Source organism: Sceloporus undulatus, chromosome 4, assembly GCF_019175285.1.
Source record: "Sceloporus undulatus isolate JIND9_A2432 ecotype Alabama chromosome 4, SceUnd_v1.1, whole genome shotgun sequence".
Classification (NCBI taxonomy): Eukaryota; Metazoa; Chordata; class Lepidosauria; order Squamata; family Phrynosomatidae; genus Sceloporus; species Sceloporus undulatus.
In genome coordinates this window covers 80,747,637-80,772,561 of record NC_056525.1, presented here as the reverse complement: position 1 = coordinate 80,772,561, position 24,925 = coordinate 80,747,637, and the positions used below count along the sequence as shown (strand labels likewise).

General features: G+C 37.9%; 1 protein-coding gene across 1 annotated transcript in view; it reads left to right on the top strand.

Annotated features, from left to right (window-relative positions):
• Positions 1-24,925, top strand: part of FAF1 (Fas associated factor 1) — a 251,438-nt gene that overhangs the window by 82,934 nt on the left and 143,579 nt on the right. Inside the window, exon 7 of the mRNA XM_042462675.1 lies at positions 2,927-3,032. Coding sequence (XP_042318609.1) covers positions 2,927-3,032 — 106 coding nt within the window. The remainder of the gene's footprint in view (positions 1-2,926; positions 3,033-24,925) is intronic.

The window sequence follows — 24,925 nt, the reverse complement described above, 5'->3', positions numbered from 1 at the left end:
CAAATCACTGATGCTCACTATGCCTTCATTAGGCAAGGTACTTCCTCTAATGCAGAGTTCTCACTTACACAAATTAGAGCATAATCTAATTTGTCATCTCCTCTAACCAGCATAATACATATTGATTTAATTAAATAAAGGAAGACCAATTACTGTCTTGCTTTATACCATCAGAGATCCTGTTTCAAGTTGAAAATTTTTTTCTCCCAAAGTTTCAGTGAATCTGCTTTGAGTTTTTATCCAAAAGGGGCTATTCAAGGTACTGAATTGAACCCTCCACCCCAAATAAGCTTAGCATCCTGTATTGCTCCTGCAAACATATATCATGTTTTCAACAGAAATATGCCACACTTATAGTGCAGTCCCATGTACAGAACAGTGAACATGGTGGATTTGTTTCCTAATAAACATTCATAGGAGATTGCTGCTGCTTCTCTTTATATCTGCGTTGTCCCAAGCAGTTGGAGTATATGACGCTAAGTTGTATGAAATCAGTAGATAGTAGAATTTTATTTGTGGCAGATTCACAAGAATAAGAATCCTCTGCATATGTATCAGACATGAGTGCTCACACTGCTTTGAATGGTCAGTGCAGATTTAAATGCATTTTAAAAAAAACCTTCCAATTTTGTCTGATTTTCTTTTTTTCTTGAAGAAGAATTTCCTAATGTGCACAGTATGAACAAATAAATACTTGTCATTATACATACATTATTTACTTTTTTGACTTGTCTTTCACTAAAATCAACAAAAAGCCCATTTAAAACTAAAATAACTGCATGAATACTTTAACACAACAATCACCATCCTATGCCTTTTAGTAGACAAGTAAAATCGGCCACCCACAGAGTAAGCAAGACCTTTTGTTGTTTGAGGAGCTCCAAGTTTTCAGAAAATTATTAGCTTTACATTTTGAAGAAATAAATGGTGATGTAGGGGTGTGTGGGGCCAAGTGGCAATCAGCCAAACATGGATTGAGTATGTTCATTGTTCCCAAGGAGCCACACCGTTGACATTGTTTAAGTTTTTTAGTTTATCTTTGTTGTCAAATTTTATATCCAACTTTGGATTTTCAGAGCAGCTAACAATTCTGAAGTAGTTACATTTAAACGACAGATCATTACATTAAAACAGCACATGATTAGGCCTGACAGCAGATGTTACACCAGGTAAAATGGTATACCTGATAAAATCAGGTATTGGCCAAATATTCCAAACAAATAACAAAAGTGAGAGCATTTGGGAGGCGACAATTCCATAATAGTGTACCATCACTAAAAGACTCTGTCTTGGATCACATTCTTGCCTTCCCTGTGGAGGAAAGATTGACCAAAAATGTTATCCAAAACTCTAGATAATCTCATTTAGCAATTTCAAATATATGATAAAACAGAAGTAGGAGTGGTGGCGGTGGGGAGAACTATTGGTATTCCATATCATGGCTGCCATAGGACAGAGCAATAATCTCCCATCCCAATACTACCATCTTGACCAGAGTGAGTGGAGAGGAAGTGGAGAAAGAGGAGTGGGAGCAGTGGTTTTACAAAGCCCCTAAATCAGTGGTCCTCACACCTTTTTGCACTACTGTCCCCTTTCCTTTTGGGCAACAAGTCTTGCACCCCCCCCCCCCATGCCTATTTCTTGATATTATGGCTACTGGCCAAGAGCATCTACCTCAATTACCCTCAAAGATTAATGGAAATTTTACAGATTGAGAAGCATGGGTGCTTTACAGACTGCCCAAAAGGGTGGTCTCCTGCCGCCGGTGTTTGCTGCGCAAAGGAGCTGCAGCGGACAAACAGCGCGGTTCCTCCGCGCAGCAAAAAGAAGCTGCAAAAGTGGCTTCTTTTTGTAGTGCCATTATGATGCCACAAAGCGCTATTGGCGCACTTGTGGCGTCATAATGGCGCCGAGATGAGCGGATGCTAAATGTCTGCTACGTCAAAATGGTGGCGCCCATGTAGAATGGGTGCCACCATTTTGTATGTGCTCAGCATATACTAGGGTTAGGGGCATCCGGAAAGGACACCCCTTCTTAACTGTAGTACGTGCTGAACACGTACTTTTGGGCGGTGTGGAACTCGCCATAGTTAAACAGATTATTATTAAGCAGGAGGCTGTACTGGCAGCAAAAAGAGGCTAAATATTTACATATGGGGCATCTTACAAGAATATTAATATGTCTGATAAAGAAAGTATAAAAATAAAGTTTTCTTCTAAGAGTTGATTCCTAACCTTTTCTAGCCTGCCTTGGTAAATATCAAGAGTCACAAGTAAATTTTTAAATGGAGATGAAAATTTGTCATTTTATTTGGTGCTAAGGTTTGCTGGTAAATGCCAAAAAAATTAACACTTTCTCCTGGCAGTTAATGAGACAGCTTAATTAAAAAAAATAGTGGTGTATTTGTGAATATTTTATATCAGTTTATATATGTGTGTGTCTAGATATCAGAATGTTCATCACCTCAGATAAAGTTGGCAAAAAGGTTACTGACAAATAAAACATGTTATGGTGCACACACACACACACACACACACACACACACAATTTCTATATTGGTGTGTGTTAGCAGTGTATGCAGGCTTTTATTATCAGCATATAGTTGAATGTTGCATCGTTGAACACATGTGTGTTCAGTGTAGTTGATAATCACAGTTGGCTCTGTGTTGTGAAAATTCTAAAGAGTTAAGATGTAGCCTTACATGCTTCAGCCACCTTAGGAGAGAAGGAGTTAACAGGTTAGCCCCCTTGGTCATTCCCTGCATGCTTCCCTGCCTTTAGGAACCAAAAAGAAAGCGATGATAACACTGTGCCTGGACTTGTCTCTGCAGAGTTTAGGGTACTCCTGGGGTTTTGCAGCTAAATGTAAAGCAAGCTAGAACATGCTCACTCCTGATTTTCTTGTTTTTCTTTCAACCCTTTCAGTGCCCTGCAGGAATCATTAAATCAAAACTTCATGCTGATCGTCACCCATCGAGAAGTCCAGCGGGAGTACAACCTCAACTTCTCAGGAAGCAGTACCATTCAGGAGGTGAGTTCTGTCTCACAGCTGAAGAATAAATGTAGCTCATTATAACTAATGTCAGGTTTGTTAAAGAGGGCTTATGTATTCAGGCTGCAGACATCCTTTCGTGTTTCGTTATTAAGTTTTTAGCTTTTAATTAACTGGATGATGAAAGATTACTGTAGGTACATCAGATGGTGTGACCTACATATAAAATTTGCATTAATGTTAGACCAAAGCAGTAGTGTACTTGGTAGCATGTTGCATTATAGTAACAAAATGCATGGCTTGAGATGAGCTAATGTTGTCTAGTTCGGCTTTTCTTTCTTCTTTTCTTGATCGTATGTGTTTCCCTTCATTTTCTCTTATTCCTTTTCCCTTTATTCTCTGTTGTCTTGTCTATGGATGAAATAACAGTGAAAAGGTGTCCATCTAAAAATGATGAATTACTGTTATTCTGTAAAATGGCCAGCAAGGGGTGATGTTGCAAAAAGGAGTCTCTTACTCAACTGTCATTAAAAGAGTGATGTGGTACCTAAAAATAGTTATTGCCCTCTGACTGACAAGGTGACATCCTTATCTATTTCATAAACTTATTGTATATCAAAAACCAGAGTATCAACATCTGTGCCTTTTCTGCTTAGCTAATTATAACCCATTAGCATATCCATTCTAACAACAAGTGTTTCATTTTAGTCTTCTCTTGTAATATGAAACTGAACACTCCTCCCCAATTTGAACACAAAGGCTAGCATCCAGAGAGGTCTGTATGTGTTTATGTGCAGTCACACACAAGCATACATTTATTTGAGGGCCATTTTACCCCTTCCAGCAGCATTCCTTGTACCTTGTTGGGTGCTGACTTAGAGGGTCTTGGTCTTCCATGGAGCGCTGGAAAGTCACATTGCACACAGGTAATTCAGTGCTTTGGAAGTTGGTTACTTCCACACTTTCATGTTTGGGATTCATTTTAGCACCAGTGTCCATAATACTCTCAAGCAACTTTGTACTAATTTTTACATCAGGCTTTGGCTCCTTTTAAGTAAGATCAAATGTAAAGAATGCAGACAATTCCATCAGTATATGCTGGTGCAAAATAATTTGTAGCACATGTAGTATTAGTTGCTGGTGGTTTTTAGCTGGATGTAGGATCTTGGAAGCTAAGCAGGGTCAGGACTGGTTAGTACTTGGCTGGGAGATTGCCAATAAATAGCTGGTCCTGCAGGATGTATATCAGAAGAAGGAATTGGCAAAACCAACTCTGGGTATTCCTTGCCTGACAACCCTATGAAAATCATGGGGTTTCCATAAGTTGACGGACGACTTGGAAGCACATATATACACACATAAGAGGTGGTCAACTACAAATGAGTGTTGCTTTTTATTGGTCTTAAAGGGTCCTAAGACCTATAGTAGAATAAAAATGTTTTACGTTATTTCTCAGCAGGTCATAATAAAGAGTTTCTTTTCAAAGAAAGCTAATTTTAAGATTCTAATGAAAAGCCACCCATCAAAATAACATTTCGAATACAAACAGTATGCAGTTCTGTCGAGATATGTAATACTTTTTGTCATTTCTATATACAAAATGAAATTGTTCAATTGTACTAAGCTCTGACAAATGGGTTTCCAAGCTGAAATCATCTACTATTTGCAAATATGGCCTTTTCCCTCCCCACCAGAAATGTTTCATCATCAGACTAGTTTAAAACTTGAGTTCTGGATTTGTCTTGATGACTGCATTTTCTTTGACACCAGTGACTATTTGTACATTAGTTGAAGAAAGATTTGAATAAGGTTGTGTTTATGTAGGCAGAGAAAAGGAAAGTGGAAGTCTTTAAGAAAGCAACCTGGAAGCTCATAGATTGCTCCAGAAAATAGCACCATGGTGGAGTGGAGTTGAGTTGCCTTTATTTCTTAATAATACTGTATGCAATTTCCATACCATGGCAGTGCTGCCTTAATGGATAATTTCAAATGCAGAACTTGTGTTGTGGATGAAGCAAGGTACTTTTTTTTAAATGTTGTTATCCTTACTGTGTGCAAAAGGATTCTAAACAATGGGCTTATATTTTGTATTTTAGCTCAAAAAATTGGAATTACCTTCTGAGCACATGCTGTTAACCTAAATTACCTTCTTTGAAAGGGGAGGCTAATTCATTTTTTATCTGAAGTTGCCATCAAACTTGCCTTCTGTTTTCATTCAAATATTTTTTAACAAATTAGTAATTTATGTATGCTTTTAATTCTACATCAGTGGTAAATGAACTTCAGATATAAGTTGCAGCTGTCAACCACCAGAGGGCAGGAAGGACTATTCAATTATTCTCTAAAAATGCCATCCAGCGTTTTCAAATTAGCTTCCACTATATTAACAAAAAGGAGTATAATGGCTGAGTTATTGTTTGATTTACAGATAATTGGCATATTGCGTGAAGGAGACTTAATTTCACCCTTTAAAATTAAACAGGGAGATTTAAAAAGACATAAAATATTCATTAATGTTCAGTGATTATAAAGCAGTGGCATATATTTATTTTGCCTTTATTACTGTTTCGATGGGAAAATACTGCAAATATTTCAGAAATCGAGTTGGCCATACTGACAAGTTGAAATGTTTAAGCAGTGTTAATGCAATCTACTCACACCTGATATCCTATGCAGAAAGATTCAAAATGTCTACATCAATTATTAAAGGAAATACTTAACATTCTAGATATGTTCCAGGGCTCACCACAACTATTGGAGGCAACTGTCTCTCCAGACCCAGTTGCTTGGATTATTTAAGTATATTTTTCCTGCTTGCAAGTAATATCAATAAATATTCCCTCCCCCTGGCTTTTCCAGATAACCTGGTATCATGAATATTTTTGCAATAAACTAGTGAAATAATGTACTCTATTAATTCATGTGAATCAGTGTTATTCCCTTATCAAATTGTTTAGTTTCCGTTTGGAATGTCTATTGGGAAGATAATAAAATAGATAGATGGATTTAAAAAAAGAAATCCTGATGATTAAGATCGGAAAAAGGGTGGGTGATAAATAAAGAAACATCTCTGAGGAAGTTTCCCGTCCTTCCAGTTTGGCGCTGTAGTGCTATAACAAATGCAGGAAACATACCTTCTTTAAAACAGGTGTGGTATGAGAGAATCCTATGGTGATATTATGTACTGCCAGACTTTATACCCTGTGCTAGTCTTGCATTCGAATAATAAAACCAGCCCTGGATGGAAATTTAATTGTATGTTGACAGAACATATATTGACTGTGGATTCCTTCCATGCAAATGTAGTTTTGTAATACAGATGGACTGCATATAATGTTTTTATGTTATTTTATATACTCTCTCTTCCCCATCTTAATGTCAGAATATTGAGATTTGTGGTATTTTGTATCTTATGTTTTTAATAATGCTACTTCAATTGTTACAATAAGATTTAATTCTTAACTTCTAATTTAAAAAGTGAAAACAACCACTTAATGTAGAACCTCCAGACTGTTAATAGACTCTTCTTAAACTGATTATGAATTGCATCAGGAAACAAGGAGTTAGTGCTTTGGAAACAATTATTTCAGGCTGGTCTGTATTACCGAGTATTCTCAGTCACAGGTGTCAAATGACTTTTGGTTCTTGTGAAACTGTGTCAATAAATGACACCTAACTGTGTATCAAGAGCAATTTTTTCTTTTTAAATTGTAGTTTATATTACATGTTTTGTAATAATGAAATTCTGTTTTTAATAATATATTAATACAAATGTTTATGAACGGGAACATAGAAATGTTTTTTTAATGGATGCATTTGTTCATTAGTGTACAGTAATCCTTTTATAGACTGATCCTTACTTTCTGGCATGATAGCTTTAAATAATTAAATTTTAATATCCAAAATGTTGCACTACTACAGCATCAAAAGCAACTTGTTTTAGTTCTTTTGACTTAAGTAGAGGCTTGCACTATAAGAGCTACAGTGGAATCCTGTGTGAGAAAGTAGTAGGACAGAACTGGGTAGCCTATATAATCTTGTTACCGTGTTAAATTGCTCATGCTGGAAAATTTTTATTGCCCTTAGAGTAAAGACTAATGTCCAGGGTGAAGGGTCCTATACCTCTCTTCCTTTTGTACAAAGCTCAAAGTATCACTTTTGTCAGTGCTGGAGGTCTGTCTACCTGCTTTGTTCTTAGATTTTGATATGATAAACAATCATTGTGATTTCCATGCAAAATTGGGATTTTCTTGCTTTTATCTGTTTATCTCAGGATTATTTCCAATTCTGATTATGATCACATTCAGGATTGTCTCGGACTGGTGTGAGGTAGCATAGAATATACATGTTTAGCTGGGCATCAAAACCAAAGGTATTTGAAAAAATTTTTTTTTTGCCTTAGTAGATAATTTGCAAATGTAGAGAAAATGCTCACAACACCTTTCTGATGCAAGGTAAAGGGGTTACTTGGGCCAGCTTCAGTTGCCTGAAAAACACAATTTTGTAATATTAAAAAAATGTGACTAGTAGCACGAAGTTAATTATTTGAATATTGGGAAACAGTTGTCCTGTTCCTCCCATTTTTAAGATCCTATGACAGGGGTGGGAAATGTGTAGCCCTCCAAGGCATAGCTAATGGGTGAGGAATTCTGGGTTTTGTAGTGAACATTTGGAGGGCAATTCCAACTTGTGGCCTTTGGGATGCTAAACTGGGACCAGGACCTTTACATGGCTAGGAACAACTTCCTTGTAGTGATATCCCTGAGGCTGATGAACAAGACTGAAGAACAGGCCTGTTGTTCTCCATATGTTGTTGAACCCCAGCTTCATGAGGCTTAGCTAGCCTGTCTATTAATGAAGTATGATGGGAACAGTACAGTAGTTTGAGAGCTGGACAGTCCCTAGCTATAAAATGACTTTCTTTAAGATAAAAGGTTCTAGCTCTTTTAGGACTTGCTACAAGATATTTCTTTTCAGACAGCCTTGTCAAAGGCTATGAGCTGAGATACACGCATTGAAGGTCAGCAGAAACTGCTACTTTCTCTGGTGCATAATAAAATATAAAATGTATATAACATTTTTAAACTATATAAAATTTAAAATGTGTGTAACATTTCAGTGTTTAGTGAGTTGTCTTGATATGTTAACAGAACAAATCTATACATATGTACTCTGCCTAGTATGGGATTGAATTCAGCAGTGCAAGTTTCTAGGTGAACATTACAGTATAAGTGACATTTCATCCCTTGCACAGTGTTTTAACTTTGTGGAAAAGCAGCTTATAAACATTTTCATTAAATGAAACTAAGGACCTGAACAGACAGGCCAAAATAAAGCTGCTTCGGGTCACTTTGGAGCTATGCTGGGTAAATGACAAATGCATCTTAAGAGGCCAGAAGCTGTGCTAAAGCTGTGCTCCAGTCCTTAGGACTGGAGCATGGCTGTGGCATGGCTTCTGGCCTCTTAGGACGCATGCATCATTTAAACAAAATACCTCCAAAGTGACCTGAAGCAGCTTTATTTTAGCCTGTCTGTTCAGGCCCCATTAGATGAAATCAAGCATTGAGGAAGAGTTGAACCCTAGTATGTGCAGGGTAATTTAACTGGGATTGGGATTTGCAGGACTGAGAAGGAGAAGGGATGCATTGCTACAGTGAAGCTCATTTGAGCCCTTATATCATCAAGCAAGGGTTTATGACTGCTGCTATACACATGCCTTTGTGTATCATAGAATGGCCATGGGTATCCTTGGTGAGATCATGAGGAGAGGTAATAGGTGGGCGATAGATGGAGCCTCCTTACCTGAAATAATTTCAACTTCCAATTACCATGCCCGTGAGACAGAGAGAGGTTTAGGGATGGTGAGGCCTTGAATGGAGATGATCTTGGCTCATGATCATTATAAGAAGACTTGCTGCCAAGGATCCTAAGGCTGAGTCTTACAAAGGAAGTGTGACACATAGAACACAAAACATCAGTAGAAGATCAACAATTTTTAAAAATGTTTCTGAGGCTATAGACTGTGTAGGTTTTTTTGCACATTTGCTGGGCATGCAGGTGTTACGTGGCACCTTAGTCATGCCATATGGCTTCTTCCTTAACAGATCCTTAAAAATGCTTCTATACTGATAGAAATTTCTATTGTCATTGTTTGATCATAAAGGCTGAGTCTTTTCTGCAGCAGTTGATTCTCATAGAGCCTAGCAAAATCCTCGTCATACATGTTAGTCTCTTCATGTAGGATCTTCACTGAAAATGGAGAAACAAGACATAGGGAACAAAAACCAGAGACTTAAGATTCATACTATCAAACTGGACCAGTTAGTCTTCTAGATAGGACCTGTAATTCTGTAATTTACATTAATTTGTTCACATCCCAAAATGCCAACAGATTTCTAGAGGGGAATAAAATAGTGACTTCACACACCATTGTTTGGAACTGAGTGGAAAGGAATATGAAACACTCTTATTGTCTAGCTGAGCAAGTGAATATTTCTATTGGATATGTGCTAGATAATTTTTAGTACCCTGGTAATGCATTTCTTTTTTGTTTGCAGTTTTTATTGATAATAGCATAGATACATTACAGAATAAGCAACAAACAGTTATAAAAACACTAAAGAGTATGATCTGTATTCTTTGTTTTCACATCTCCATATGGAATTGACAGTGATCTCATCATAGATCATTCCAAAAGGTAGTATGCAAGATAAGGATGTGCGCTTGTTGGGGCATTCCCTACCAGAAATGTAAGGACCATATTGCAAAGTAGTTCTGCTTAATACCGCCCACACAGAATACCTTTTTCAGTCAGAACTATTTGGCAAGTTCTTACTGCCATCATGTAACCATTTGAGTTTTCCAGTTTTCATTTGAGGTCTACCAATTTCCATCTTGGTAACTGTTAATAAAATAGTACTGTCACTTTGTGTAACATTTGATTTATGTAATTATTGATGTCAAAGCTAGTGGAGTATTTGAGGAAATGGATGTTGCATGTGACCCAAAAAGATTATTAACTAACTATAAATATGGGAATTTTAAAACACTTGTCAAGCACCTGCTTAGTATATTCTAGCTTCAGGACATGACCACTGCATGTGTACTACTAGTATTTGAATTTTTGACAACTTTTCTATATAGGGATGCAAGTTTTTATTTATGCGTAAATTCCAACAGCATATCAGCTTTAGTGAGGCCTCACTCTTGTATTGATTCTAAGGATTTGTAGGATATTTCTGACACATTAGAAGTTCATCTCGGAAACAGAAGTTTTTATGTCTGCTACCAAATAATTTTCAAACCCACTTCCCAAATGGAATTCAATTTCTGAGCTATGCTGTAATCCCCTAACCAGTGGTCCTGCAGTAAGCTACGGTTTAGGTTCTCTCCATGCTTGTCCTGTAAGGATATTACATTTGCTCTCTTCTGCACTCCTCTTTCTCTTTATGGATATCTCAAACCTGTTTCCTCACTAAATGAAATAACTTTTAATATAGGTTGGGCTAGGAGAGAGTTTCATGGAGCAGCATCAGCTCTATGCTTTTAACAGTTAATGATAAAAACAGCTTTAACTATCTCAAGTATACCACCAACAAATACAACCAAAAACACCATATCAACAGTGACATGGCAGGAAACTCAGCTTAGGGTCTTGTTAGCCCTACTGGACAATATGAAATAAATATGGTGCTGTTCTGTCTATCAGGATTCATTCAGATATCCTCTACATTGTGTCTGCATTTGAAATTAATAGGAGCAGGTTAAAAGTAGCAATGACTTTTGATAACTTTTGCTGGGTGAAGCTAGTAGCTGACAGGAACCTCTAGATATTTTTATTGATTGATTGATTGATTGATTGAAATTTTATTTATATACCGCCATTCCTATGATCACAGCGGTTTACAAAACAAAATGAAAATACGATACATTACAGATTACAGATATAATACAATACAGATCACAGATTAAAAATCAAAATTAACAGCAAAAATCCCTCATATAAAACCATACACTACTATACATCATTAAAATCCGTCATTAAGACGAGATAATAAAACAGTCTAAAAAATACAATACATAGTATACAGGAGCAAAACAGTCAGGACATGTGGGGGAAGGCTTGACAAAATAAATGAGTCTTAAGGTTTTTCTTAAATGACTCCAGGGAGGGGGCTAAGCGGAGCTCCTCAGGGAGAGCGTTCCAAAACTGCGGGGCCACAACAGAAAAAGCCCTTTGCGCAGTCACTGCGTATCTTGTCTTGGGAACACTCAGAAGTTTTTTCCCACCTGACCTGAGAGTGCGGGGCGGATTGTATGGGGAGAGGCGGTCCTCCAAGTACTCTGGGCCCAAGCCATTTAGGGTTTTATAGGTAACAACCAACACCTTGTATTGTGCCCGGAAGCGAATTGGCAGCCAGTGCAGATCTTCCAATATAGGTGTTATGTGGCTGGCCCTGGAGCTACCAGTGACCAGCCTGGCAGCCATATTTTGAACCAACTGCAGCTTCCGAGTTTGGTACAAGGGTTGCCCCATGTAGAGCGCATTACAGAAATCGAGTCTTTATTTTTTATTTTTTATTGTTTATGCTAAACAAGTAAAAGTTAATCACTAAGACAACTATTGCTTTTAATTTAAAAACTTAGAAAGTATATATATTCCTATTTGGGATTGGAGAATCTCATTGTTCTTGGGATATCAGTTTTTGAAAAGTAGAGGAACACTCTGAGAAGTTTCATTTTTCTTGGCTTACTCTTATGGGATTTGTTTGTAGCTTCCTTTTCTTCCTTGCCCATTGAAGCTACTTTCTTTCAGTTTCATAATGTGCTGCTATATTATGCTGCAGAAATATAGCATTCCAGATACTTCTGGATTCTAGTTCCAGTCAGTCCCAGCCAATGTTGTCAGTAATGGAGACTTATGGACAGTGACTATAGCTCTGCAGATACTCCTGGACTCTAGTTCTGCAACCAACATGGTCAGTAATGGAAACCAATCCTTGTAGTATAGAACAATTTGCACCCTCATTTGGTACACTACAGTGTGATTCTGGAACTACATTTGGCCCTCCGCCTTCGTGGGGATCCGTTCCAGACCCCCCGTGAAAACAGAGGCTTGTGCATATTCAAGCCCCATAGGCTTGAATGGGGTGCGCCCCTGTGCACATGCACTGTTGAAAATAGCGGAGGTCGCCCCTCCGCAGATATTCAAAGTTGCGGATCTCAGATCCATGAGTTAGGAGGGGCGACTGTAGTTCATTTAGGAGATTGGAGATCCTGATCCTGTTGACACTGTCAGGAACTTTCAGTCACATTTGACAGTGAACTGTAGAGAATCTCTGTGCAGTGCCACCTACTCTGAACCAAATGTTGGGACGTGTGTCCTTCTGACCACCATCTTGCGGGGGAGAGAGGCCTGGCCTGAAGACTAAGAGCCCTCCTTCCGACCACCATCTTGAGGGGGAGAGAGGCCTGGCTTGAAGACAAAGAGCCCTCCTTCTGACCACCATCTTGAGGGGGAGAGCGGCCTGTTATGTTTTATTTTGACTTTGGATATTGTATTGTACTTCCTGTTGTACACCGCTTTGATCTAATTTGGAAAAGCGGTGTATAAATAAACATTATTATTATTATCATTACTATTATTATATTTGTATTTTTTTCATATATCTCAAGAATAGGAAGTTACAAGGGGACTTGTTCATGGCCCCTGTTACAAGAGGACTTGTTCATGGTCCCTTTTACTCACACATATGTGGATATCCTCAGAAGCTTCTAGAGCTGTGTTTTGGTGATAATCCCACTGCCCTCACCCACATGGATATAAGCTAAGTGCTCCTGCACAGTCCCATTCCCTTTTTATCTGGCATTGCGGTAGGTTTGTTAGGAACCACAGCCTTATACTATCTCTCAATATAAGAATAGATCTTGGTCCCGATAAGACTTTTGAACTAAACAATGAGATTCCCTTTCCTCATCCTATTCTTACAGAGGCTCTAGACACAACCACTATTGGGGAGATCCTTTGTATTCTCTACTTTATAATTTTAATTTAATAATTTGTTTTATTTATATACTGCTATTCCAAAGATCATAGCGGTGAACAGCAAGCAAGCTAATTAGCAAGTAAGCTAATTTGCCCCCAACAATCTGGGTACTCATTTTAGCGACCTCGGAAGGATGCAAGCCTGAGTCGAGCTTGGGCCCTTTTGCTGGTCTTGAACTCGCAACCTTGTGGTTTTGAGTGAATGGCTGCAGTACTGTACAGGCATTTCACCACTGCACCACCAGGGCTCCTATCATTGGAACATATACCTACCATATTCACAAGATCCCCACCAGAGTGGTATAGTGGTTTGAGAAACAGACTAAGAGCCTGGAGAACAGACTTAGATTACCCCACTCAGCTATGGAAACAAACCGGGTGACCTTGGGTGAGTCACATGATTTCAGCTTCAGAAAACCCTGTGACAGGTTTGCCTTGGGGCATCATAAGTGGGAAACAACTTGAAGGCACACCACCACCACCACCACAGTATAAATGGGACCTGTATTAAGACTACCATGTGTCTTATGATGGCTTCTGAAAGGAACATCCTCACTCTGCCTCATTGGGTAGCTTGTTTCCAAGCCTTGAAGTCTAGGCATTCTCAATGATTGTCTTAAAGCGGTAATGGATTGGATAAGGGAAAACAAATTGAAGCTGAATCCAGACAAAATGGAGGTACTTACGGTATCGGCTCCGAACCCAGGCATCGGGATACAACCTCCAGTCCTAGAAGGGGTCACACTCTTCTCAAAGGACTGTGTTTGCAGTCTGGGAGTGCTCCTAGATTCGTCGCTTCACATGACAAATCAGGTGAATGCGACAGTCAGGAGTGCCTGTTATCAGCTTCGGCTGATACGCCAGCTGCGTCCTTTCCTGGAAGTCAGGGACCTTGAAACTGTAGTACATGCACTGGTAACCTCACGTCTTGATTTCTGCAATGCACTCTACATGGGGCTACCCTTGTGCTTGGTCTGGAAACTTTAGTTAATTCGGAACATGGCAGCCAGATTGGTCTCTGGTACATCCAGAAGAGACCATATAACACCGATCTTAAGACCACTCCACTGGCTGCCCATCAGTTTCCGGGCCCAGTACAAGGTGCTGATGATCACCTTTAAAGCCCTCAATGGCTTGGGTCTAACCTATCTTCGAGACTGCCTCCTTCCATATAATCCTCCCTGCACACTTAGATCCTTGGGGAAAAAGATTTAATCATCACTCTGCTGTTCAAATGAAACATTTGTTATTGTCTATTGTACAGATTTTATAGTCTTGTTGGAATGAGGAAAGAAACAGTGCTGAGACTACAAAATATTGACTTTGGGACCATAATCTAGTTTGCCATATTGGAGGTTATATTCATTGCTTACTACTGGTACACTAGTTACTATAGGACAGACTTGCACAACTTGGCAGTAGGAAGGGGCCGAAATTAAAATAGGTTAAACTTCTTTGGGCCACAGATAGGTTTTAATTAAAAAGTAATTAATTAATTATACTGTTTTAATTAATAATAATAATTAATGTTATTAATATTAATTCCATCCTCTTCCTCCTCTGCCTGACTGTTTCCTTAAGAGAAAACTGGGCAGCAAATGAGCTTTGCAGGGCAAACATTTTCCTGTCTGCCACCACCGCCACCTGGCTTTCTCCTCTGTAGAAAGCTGGGCAGTGGAGGTGCCCTGAAGGACAAGCATTTGCCCACCCTCCTTCTCCACTGCCACCCGGTCTTCTCCTTGGGAGAAAGCCAAGCAGCGGAGGAGCATTGCGACTGTTCACCCATCCTCATCCTACACCCTGCCTTCTCCTCAAGAGAAAGCCAAGCAGTGGAGAAGCCTTGTAAGGGAAGTATTTGGCTGTCCTCCTCCTTCTCCACTGCCCAGCCTTCTCTTCAGCAGAAAGCCGGATGGTGGAGGAGCCTTGCTTGGCAAGTATTTGCCCATCGTCCTCCTCTACTGCCATGGCCCTCTCCCCAGGACAAGGCTGAACAGCAGAGGAGCCTTGAAGTTGTTGCACATCCTCATGGGCCACCCAAAATCCTTTGGTGGCTGCATGTGACCCCCAGGCCATATGTTGTGCAGGCTTGCTATAGGATAATTTTTCATCAGCTAATGAAAAGAATGTTTTGGAATTGTTCCCATTCTTCTCATTTTTGAAATTTCAAGAAGCTGCATACAGCTTCCAGGTAAATTAGCACAATAGCAAAGATGATAGCAAAAATATCCCAGATCAGAATCTACACACACACACACCAGCCAGAGCCAGTGCTGTATAAGGCATCTGTGTGCCTGCTGACCACTTGTTCATCTGTGTAGTTTCTCCCATCAAACAGATGATAAAGTTGTATTTATGGTATCCAAATGAGACAACATGTACGTAGCCCTGATGTTGGACCTAGTAGGGGAGTTGTATTAGTAGCAGCTGGTTTATGTCAGTTTCATTCCCCGCTAGGGATATATCCATAGAACCTTGCTCCTGCAAGCATATGGCCTTCTAGCTGAATCAGGACATAAAAGCAGATATACATGTTAGAGTAATAATAATAGTTTTGAGCAAGTGCCTTCAAGTTGTTTCTGACTTATGGCGGCCTTAAGGCAAGCACAAGGTTTTCTTGGCAGGTTTCCTCAGAGGGGGTTTGCCGTTGCACTTCTCTGAGGTTGAGAGTTTGTGACTTGCTCAGGGTCACCAGTGGGTTTCCATGGCCAAGCTGGGATTCAAACCCTGTTCTCCAGAGTCCTAGTCCAGCGCTCAAACCCCTAGACCAGACCTGCACAACTTGGCAGTAGGAAGGGGCCAAAATTAAAATAGATTAACTTCCTCAGGCTGCAGATAGGTTTTAATTAAACATTATTTAATTATTAATTATTAATATTATTAATATTAATTCCATCCTCCTCTACCTGGCCCTTTCCTCAAGAGAAAGCCAAGCAGCAGAAGAGCATTGTGAGTGTCCACCCATCCTCATCCTCCACCCTGCCTTCTCAGAGAAAGCCAAGCAGCAGAGGAGCCTTGCAGGGCAAGTATTTTCCCATCCTCCTCCTCCTCCACCATCCAGCATCCTCCTCAGGAGAACACCCTCCTTCTCAAGAGAAGGCCAAGCAGTGGAGGAGCACTGAAGTTGTTCCACATCCTCATGGGCCACCCAAAATCTTTTGGCATGCCATATGTGGCCTCCGGGCCGTATGTTGTGCAGGCCTGCACTAGACCATGCTGGCTCCTAAGTAACTACTTAGAACTGTTTAAATCAAGTAAGATGTGTTTTGATTTGTATAGTGGGGACTCTTCCTTGCTTTTTTGATAATATGTGATTTATGTAACTAGGCTTTTGTCAACTTTTAACATTAGCTGTATGATTACTTTTGATGTTTCTTTGGGGTTTTTTTCACGTTTTATTTTTCTGAAATATTCTTTATTGATTATTTACAGATAAAATCAAGAATTTACATCTTTCTCCATTCTTTCCATGAACTTTCCTTATATACCCCCCTTCCTTTGTTGTGTTTTTCGCAGTAGACACTTTATTCATAGCACTACTAACCATAGTTCCTCTATTATACTAGCATGATTCTTTGCTACTTACTCCATTTATATTTATATATTTTGTGAGTTGACAAAAACCATAGCTGTATGATTACTTTTGATGTTTCTTTGTTTTTTGTTGACCATTGATAATGTCTATGTGTTCGATTGCTGGGATTTTAAAAAATGATGAAATAGTTTTTAATTTTTTCCATTGAAATGCATGACCACTCAGACATCATATCACAAATTGATTTTGAAATTCTCATCCATTTCTAAAAAGGGGTTACCATTTAATATGGGAAATTACTATTCACAGCAGAGCTTGGGCTCATTGAACTACCTGTACTTGATTTTTTCTGGCCCATGTTTCCATTACTTAGATGAAACAGCAATTTTTATTCAAAACCTTATTTTTAAATGTTTTAGATGATATAATAAAACTTTATTTTGTTAACTAGTCACATCGGATTCTTAGTCAATGAAATGAATTATGTGATGATTCTGAATTTGTTGTGAATGGTCATATAATACCAAAAGCACACATTTCTGGTTGTACTCTGAATACAGTATGAGGATTAGGGAACATGACATCTAACATAGGAAGTCTGTCATTTTAAAGGTTCATGTCAAAGGATAAATGAGAGATATTCCTAATAAGTAGTCTGTATTCTACTCTCAGTTATTCTACTCTGTAGCAATTGTATGTGAAAGAGACTGTATTAATGCATGCATTCTGTAAGCCAGTAGCACATTTTATTGCAGGCATCGCCTTATAGGTGATGGCAAGTTAAAAAAGGTCTACTGTGTGTACCTGTTTGGATGTGAGAACGCTGAGAGACTTCAGATATCCTGTTGATGGGATACTGTTTGGTGTGTAAAGGATGTGGGCAGTCATATCTAGCTATCCTTAATTTCTAATGAATTTTTTAAAAAAATGCCTAACTGAAACTGATATGATGAAAGTGGCCTTTAAAAAAACACTTTAAATTGTTAAAAGCCATATTGTTTTGCCAGAATATCTTTTGCTAGAAATCATAATGTGTAACTCATATCGTTCGTGACTTGGAAAGGAATAGCTTTAAATAAACAATTTCTGGTGATCAGAAACTAATAAACCAAGACATATTTATATGCAAGAAAAGGCAGAGAGTAAATAATTGCACTGGTGACCAATACTGTAATAATCCTGTTTTACAATATGCACTTGACAGGTTGTAATAGTGCTAATTGAAGAGACTAATTCACACTTGCTTCATTCTATTCAAAGGCAAAATCAGCAGCTTGTTTTGCTTTTGACCAGATGGTCCTGATGAACACCTACTGTGCACTTTAAGTGCTTTACTAGAATTACAAAGGCTGGGGGGCTGCGTCCAACTCAGAATGATTTGAGAAGAAGGGGGGGGGGGAACCCTTCCGTGCTCAATGGATTTGGTGCAACTAAATTAATTCTAGTGGGCCCATTACACATTGAGCCCCCTTTTCAAAGTCCTGAGCCTCCTCGTTTGTTCTGTAGCAACGAGAAAGTGAAAGGCAGATTACTGCAAACAGAATTTTTAAAAAAAGTGCTCTGAAAGGGAGAAAAGAGGCCTTGAAGCCTTTTCATATCATTTTGGGTTTTTCAAGTGCGTTATTTTTGGGAAGGGTGGATGTCTGAAAAGCCAATTGGAGTTTTTTTTTGTTTTAAAGTGCGCTATTTAAGTACCATGAATATAAAAGCAAGAGCAACAGTTGACTGAGTTTACTGTGGTAAAGCTTTGTCTCCCAAGGATGAATCAACTTCATTATAGTTGGCTCTTTGTATTTTAATATGAATGTGAGGTTAGTTTCACAGGACTGTGTCTGTTTAGGATAATTATAATTTAATATTTTTCCCCTGTAAAGTTATCACTGTAGGGGTCTCAGATTCTAAACAGAAGCCAGATTTCTTTTTCTTCTGTTATTATTATTATTATTATTAGTATTATTATTATCATTACCACCACCACTTTGAAGTCCCTGAGAGTTTAAAACTCAAAAGGACCCTAATTTCCAAAGAGAGGCTTTTTCAAATAGCATTGAAGCAGAGATTATTATAATTAATTAGAAGTCACACATCTGTTAGTCTTTGGATTGTCTTATGTATCCGCCTTGTGTATCTGTGTGTATCTGAGTAGAGCACATATGTTTATGTGTGTGTGAATAACAAATGCACACAGAGATGCAAGTAGTTGCCGATTATTCATAGCCCATATAAATATGAATGTAAAGAGTCATATTAAGAAACCTACTTAAATCTGGCGTCATATATGTGCTTACCTGTGAGTAGGGTACCTTGTAATAATGAGACTTGTTTTTGAGTAGATACGTGTAGTATTGTTGCAGTTAGTATTACACACACACACACATTTGTGATAACCAAAAAAAAGCTTTCAGTCATTGACTTTGATTTTTTTAATGGCAACTCAAAGGTTTCTAGATCGCGTTCTAATTTTACTAATTACTTTATGAGGAACCATAATTAAAAACATAAGGGATTGTTGCAATTACTGTAGTTACAAACTTCTGAAATGTCCTTTACTGCATCCTTGCTAGTATAATTCTTACTACTGGAAAGATATGGGTGCGAAATGATAAGTAAACAGCTGTGGTTAAAAAAACAGAAACTGATAATCGAATTAACACTATTGCCATTGCCTTTGGAAATGAATATGTGCTCAGATGGAGTAATAGCAATAAAGATTAAATATTTCTGGCTGTAAATGTGAGATCTTTCTGTATGGATTTCATAACATCTATGTCATAAAACATATAATATATGTTAATTATATTAAGTATAAATTAAATTATACATTTAAAACATTCTATACGGTATATGTAAATCTTAAACTACAGAACAATGTGTCATGAAGACATAATTTCTCAAACTTGTCTGTTTCAATGTTTTAAACAGTTTTTCTGAAAAGAAGAATTAATATCTTGGAGTTGGGGAACAGAAGATAGGAGGGAGGAGAGAAAAGGGTTAATTCTTAATACGCAACTTAAATATAAGGGGTTGGGAGGGTTGTCTGTCCCCCCCAAACTCATAATATTGGTATCTTTTATGCCATTTTAGGTAACGATTATGAGCCTTATTAATCTGGTCATTTTTCACCTTGCCTTTTAAAAGTAGATTTGAGAAGAATATTACTTTGTACCATCAAACAATCCAATTATATTGATAAGTAGGGAGGTGCTAATGAACTGTTAACTCTGGCAAAAGTTTTCTGTAAACCTGTGTTAAAAATAATCACCAATTTGAAAGTATTTCTTAAGAGATAATTCAAATTGCTTTCAATGTTAATGTGAATTTGCATGTATTGTAAATTACAGTACAAGAATACAAGAAGAGTAAATTAATACAGAGATAAAGTGAAAGATATTTTGCATTGTATAGTAGGGCATTAGATTTATTCTCTTTATATAGAAGTCATGTTCAAGCTGATACTAAAAATATTTTTGATTCCTGATCTTACTTCATGTTCTCCAACTAGATGGATACAATACCAAAATAATTTCCCATTTAATATGTATATTGCTGAATCTGTACGTACTAAACATACTAGAATGCTATGGCCTGCAAAATTTTAGTCATTTTGGAGCAATTTACAGGTGACATTACTTCAGTATGGCGTTACTAGTGTAAGTTAGTTGTAACCTAACATTGGAATACACTGTAATTACAGTCATATCTTGGTACTGCTTTCTCAATGATTGGAAGAAAATACCCTATAATTTTTTAAAATCTCCAAAACTGCCTTAGTTTAAACTGCACCTAGAAGAAAACTTGTGTCCAAATATACTGATTATGCTCAAGCAATATAAGATGTACTTTATATATAAGAATAAAATGCTCCAAAAACTCTTTGTATCAAAGTTTTTCCTTTGTCAATATATAAAAATAATTGGTGTAAATTAAACCAAGATGAAGCTCATTTAAAGGGTAATGTAGCCTCATAATCACCCACAATAAATCCCTGTTACTGTTTTTAAAGCCTTGAGCAAACATTTGCAATAAGTGGCCAAATTTATGCCTTGCTTTGTGATTTTTGCGTGACCAGACAGAGTGGTACAGGATTGTTTTAAGGTTTTTACAGCTGCAAGGGAAAAGCATCTGTTCTTAGAAAATCCGGCATTGTTTAATTTTGACACTGACTCTTCCATGCTGTTTGTACCAGGCCCTGGATTAGATACCACCAAGATGAGATTTATTTTAAGTTGCTTCCAAATGCAGCTGTCACCAAAGATGGCCTGGTAGATAAACCAAAGAGGATACAGCTAGAACAAGCATCTTTTTATGGTGGGTCGTCACAGTAGAAAACCTCAGAGGAGGAATGCTAATATTCCCTCTCACAAATAGCTAGAGCTTTCGTCTTAAATTAGTGGTGGAGGACAAAATAATACATTTCCTATAATTGTGATAATAAGGTTGTGAACTTAACACGTACACAGGCAGTTTCCTAAAGAAAATGAACAAATTGATTTTTAATATCAGTACTTCTTTGTTTGTATTAAATCATTGTGAAACCCAAGTAGTATTAACAGTAGTATTCAAAACACACATACCTAATAATAAAACAAAACAATTTACGGCAAACATTTCTCATCTGTCATTCTCATAAAAGCATTGAGAGTTGTTTTTAATAACAACCAAATATTTATTTTCCCATATTCTTGAATTCCTACCCAGGTGGTCCAAAGTAATTGATATAAAGCCAAAATGTGACTGCCTGCATTACAAAATGTTTAATTTGCTAATGAATTGTGCGACTCTTTCATCATATATGAAAGTTTTCACAGCCAGGAAACATCTCTGTCTATGTATATTGATGACATTAAAGAAATTGTACATCTTTTTATGTGTGCATCTTTTTATAGGAATGTTTTTTGGGGAATACTCCATGAACCCCAGTATTCTTTAGATATATGTAAAACAGTGAAGGTTAAAGCTATACTTTCTTTAGATTGGGGCATTTAAGGCCTACACTGCAGTTTTATGTTCAGGAATATATTTGTCCTTTTACTTCTGTACCGTCACTGCAGTAGATCAGGAAACTCTGTGTCATGGACAGAATGTCAGACTTGAACTGGGCAGAAGGCAAGATCAGATTGATTTTCTCAGATTCCACAGATTTCTCCGAGTAACCTTGTACTCAATCATTGGTTCCCAGTCTATTCTATTTTATGGGGATTTTGAGGGGTTATAAGGGGATATTACCATATATTAGAGGTGAGGAATGTGTGGCCCTCCATTTGTTTTTGGACTATAGCTTCTATCATTTGTATGTGGCATTGCCAGAGATAGCATCATGGGAATTGTAGTTCATCTGGACAGCCTCAGATTTTCCATCCCCGCCATATAAACTGCTTTGAAACCTTGAGTAAAAGAATGGGGAAAAATGCTACAAATATTAATCTGTCGCTAATGAAACAACTATTATAAAACTGAACAACATGAAACAATAAACCACCTATCTAGTCATGATAGCTTACTTAAAATTAACTTTTATTTGTTGTGATCCATATCCTTATGGTTCTGAGGTGCTTATTTGAGCATATCACCATTTTCTAATCAAAAACAAAAAACAGCAAAAAGTGAGAGCTCATCTTCTATATCCACTAATGACTTCATATTATTATTATTATTATTATTATTATTATTATTATTATTATTAACCTTTATTTATAAAGCGCTGTACATTTACACAGCGCTGTACATACAATCTTTTTAATTGGACGGTTCCCTGCCCTCAGGCTTACAATCTAGAAAGACACGACACAGAGGGAGTGGTGGTGGGGAAGGGGCATCTCTAGTAGGATAATACATATAAAATGCATAGCAATACAGGAAATGATTCAATAAAACAGGCAAGAAAAGAACATCAAATAGCAAGTGACAATTATGCAATGCCTGGGAACGCTGCCCTGAACAGAATGGTTTTCAACTCCGTTTTGAAGCTGGTTAAAGTAGTGATGGCTCTTGCTTGTGGAGTAAGAAGGTTCCAGGAGTGAGGGGCAGCGAGTGAAAAGGGGCGAATCCGAGATGGGGCAGAGGAAATCCTGGGCTGTGACAGCAGGCCTTGACTACCAGAACGGAGGGCCCTAGTGGGAAGGTGAGGAGAAATAAGGTCTGATAAGTAAGGGGGGGCCAGCCCATGGAGGGCTTTAAACGTCGACAGCAGGAGTTTGTACTGAATGCAGAAAGGGAGGGGGAGCCAGTGAAGGGATGCCAACACAGGAGAGATGTGGTCAGAGCGGTGGGTGGAAGTGATAATGCGTGCAGCTGAATGCTGGACAGAAATTAAAGGACGGATAAGTTTAAGGCATTAGGGTCTGTCTTGTAGAGAGAGAACATCAACTGACATATCCAGCTCCTCCTGAAGTGTGTTCTCCAGCGATGCTTGGTATCCCCCCTTGTAGAGTAGGATTCTGGATTATTTTCAAACCCTTTCACTGCTGGTGTCAAGAAAGGCCTTTTTGTTTGCAAGACTGAATGTACACCCCTCAAATGTGACTGGGGCAGATATTTGCAGACCCCATTTTTGAATCGTGACTATAATCAAGCTCCAGATGTTCTCCATCATATTGTATTGCTTTGTCCACTGTATATAAATTTGAGGGAAAAATAGTTAAGAAGGTTAGTGGAAATGAATATCTGTTTGGATGAGTTATAGGTGGAATATTTATTGGAAGATTGGAACCCCATATTACCAGGTTAATGGCCATTTTTTTGGTAGAGGCAACAAGATTATAGCTTAAATTTTAATAACAATCCTGAAGTTTTATTGTAAATGCATGTTGTTTTTCTATGCCTAACAAACGTTGACTGACTGACTTAATAACAACAACAACAATAACCACAATAAAAAAAATATTTGTATACCACCTTTTCCTTGTGGAATCAAGGCAGATTACAAGCAAAGGTAACAAAAAATACAGATACAAAGTACAAAATAACCCCTCCTTCAATTAAATCACAGCAAACATAATAACAATAAATTAATTATACAAAAAGTAAAAAATACATAATAAAGAATACAAAATACAAAAAATCCAAAATACATGGCATAGCATAATAATTCAGGCTACATGACATAGCATAATAATAACATAGCATAATAATCTAAATGATAATCCCCAACTATCAATTATCAATTATATAACTAAAATAGTTAATCTCTGCGCCAGTGCAGCCAGGGGTTCTGGAGGTGTTGGAGCCAGCATAAAATACTCTGCCACTCTCCTTCGCATCCTTTTCTCAGCTAGTGCAGCTAGGTGGTCCGGGAAGGGAAAAAAAAGCCCAGGAGCCAGCATTTTGAAAGCCAGTGTTCATGGATAGCCATCTACAGTTCCCCCCATGGGGACTGTTTTTTCTGAGAGGGGAGCATACTCCCAGGAGTTGCTGATCTAACTAATCATCTACTAATTAGTCTATGTTATATCCTGTCTTTCATATAAAGGTGCCCAGTATGGCTAATGACGCAAAATTCAACTGTAACAATAATAAAAATATCCATTAAAAACTAACAAAATTCAGACCATATGGCAATTAAAATCCAAATCCACTATGTAAATTAGATTAACTCCCACTGGATTATATTTCTTTTCAAAAGCAAAGAAAAATCAGCAAGGAAAGTGCCAAACAGCTCTCTTAGTGCTGGATACTCTGCTGCATGGGTGCAGAGACTTTGAATGCATTCTTATATGTCCCTGCCAAATGTGCCTCAGATACATATGAAACATGGAGAAGAGCCTCTGTGGCTGATATTAGAAGTGGACAGGTTCATACAAGAGGAGACATAATAACAGAATTCACTTCCCGCAGATGTCAACAGGAAACCCATGACCAGAACACTGGTACACACTAGGGTTGTGCTCTGTAGCAGTTGGTATCTAGAGGCATACTATCTCTGATGCAGAGTAGATTATCACAGTAGATTATAAAAATTAAAAATTTATACTGAAAAGAAAAGGTATACAGTACTCTACTTTTCTATGAGGACAGGTTCCAAGAGTACCTAAGGAGTATTCAGAATATATATCTTTTATGTTAAATGCAATGGGCCCTTGGTATCCACTGGAATTTGGTTCTAGGACCCCACATGGATACCAAAATCTGGATTTTCAAATCTTACTATATTCAATGGCATTGTAAAACGGTGTCCCTTATATAAAATGGCAAAATCAAGGATTGTTTTTTGGATTTTAGAAAAAAAAATTTCAAGCCGTGGATGGTTGAATCCATGGATATGGAGGGCCAACTGTAGGCCAACTGTAGTCCATGAAATAGGGATTCAGTCAATACTGAACAGTGTTACCTTTCCTGGTAAAGCACAAGTTTGCAGCT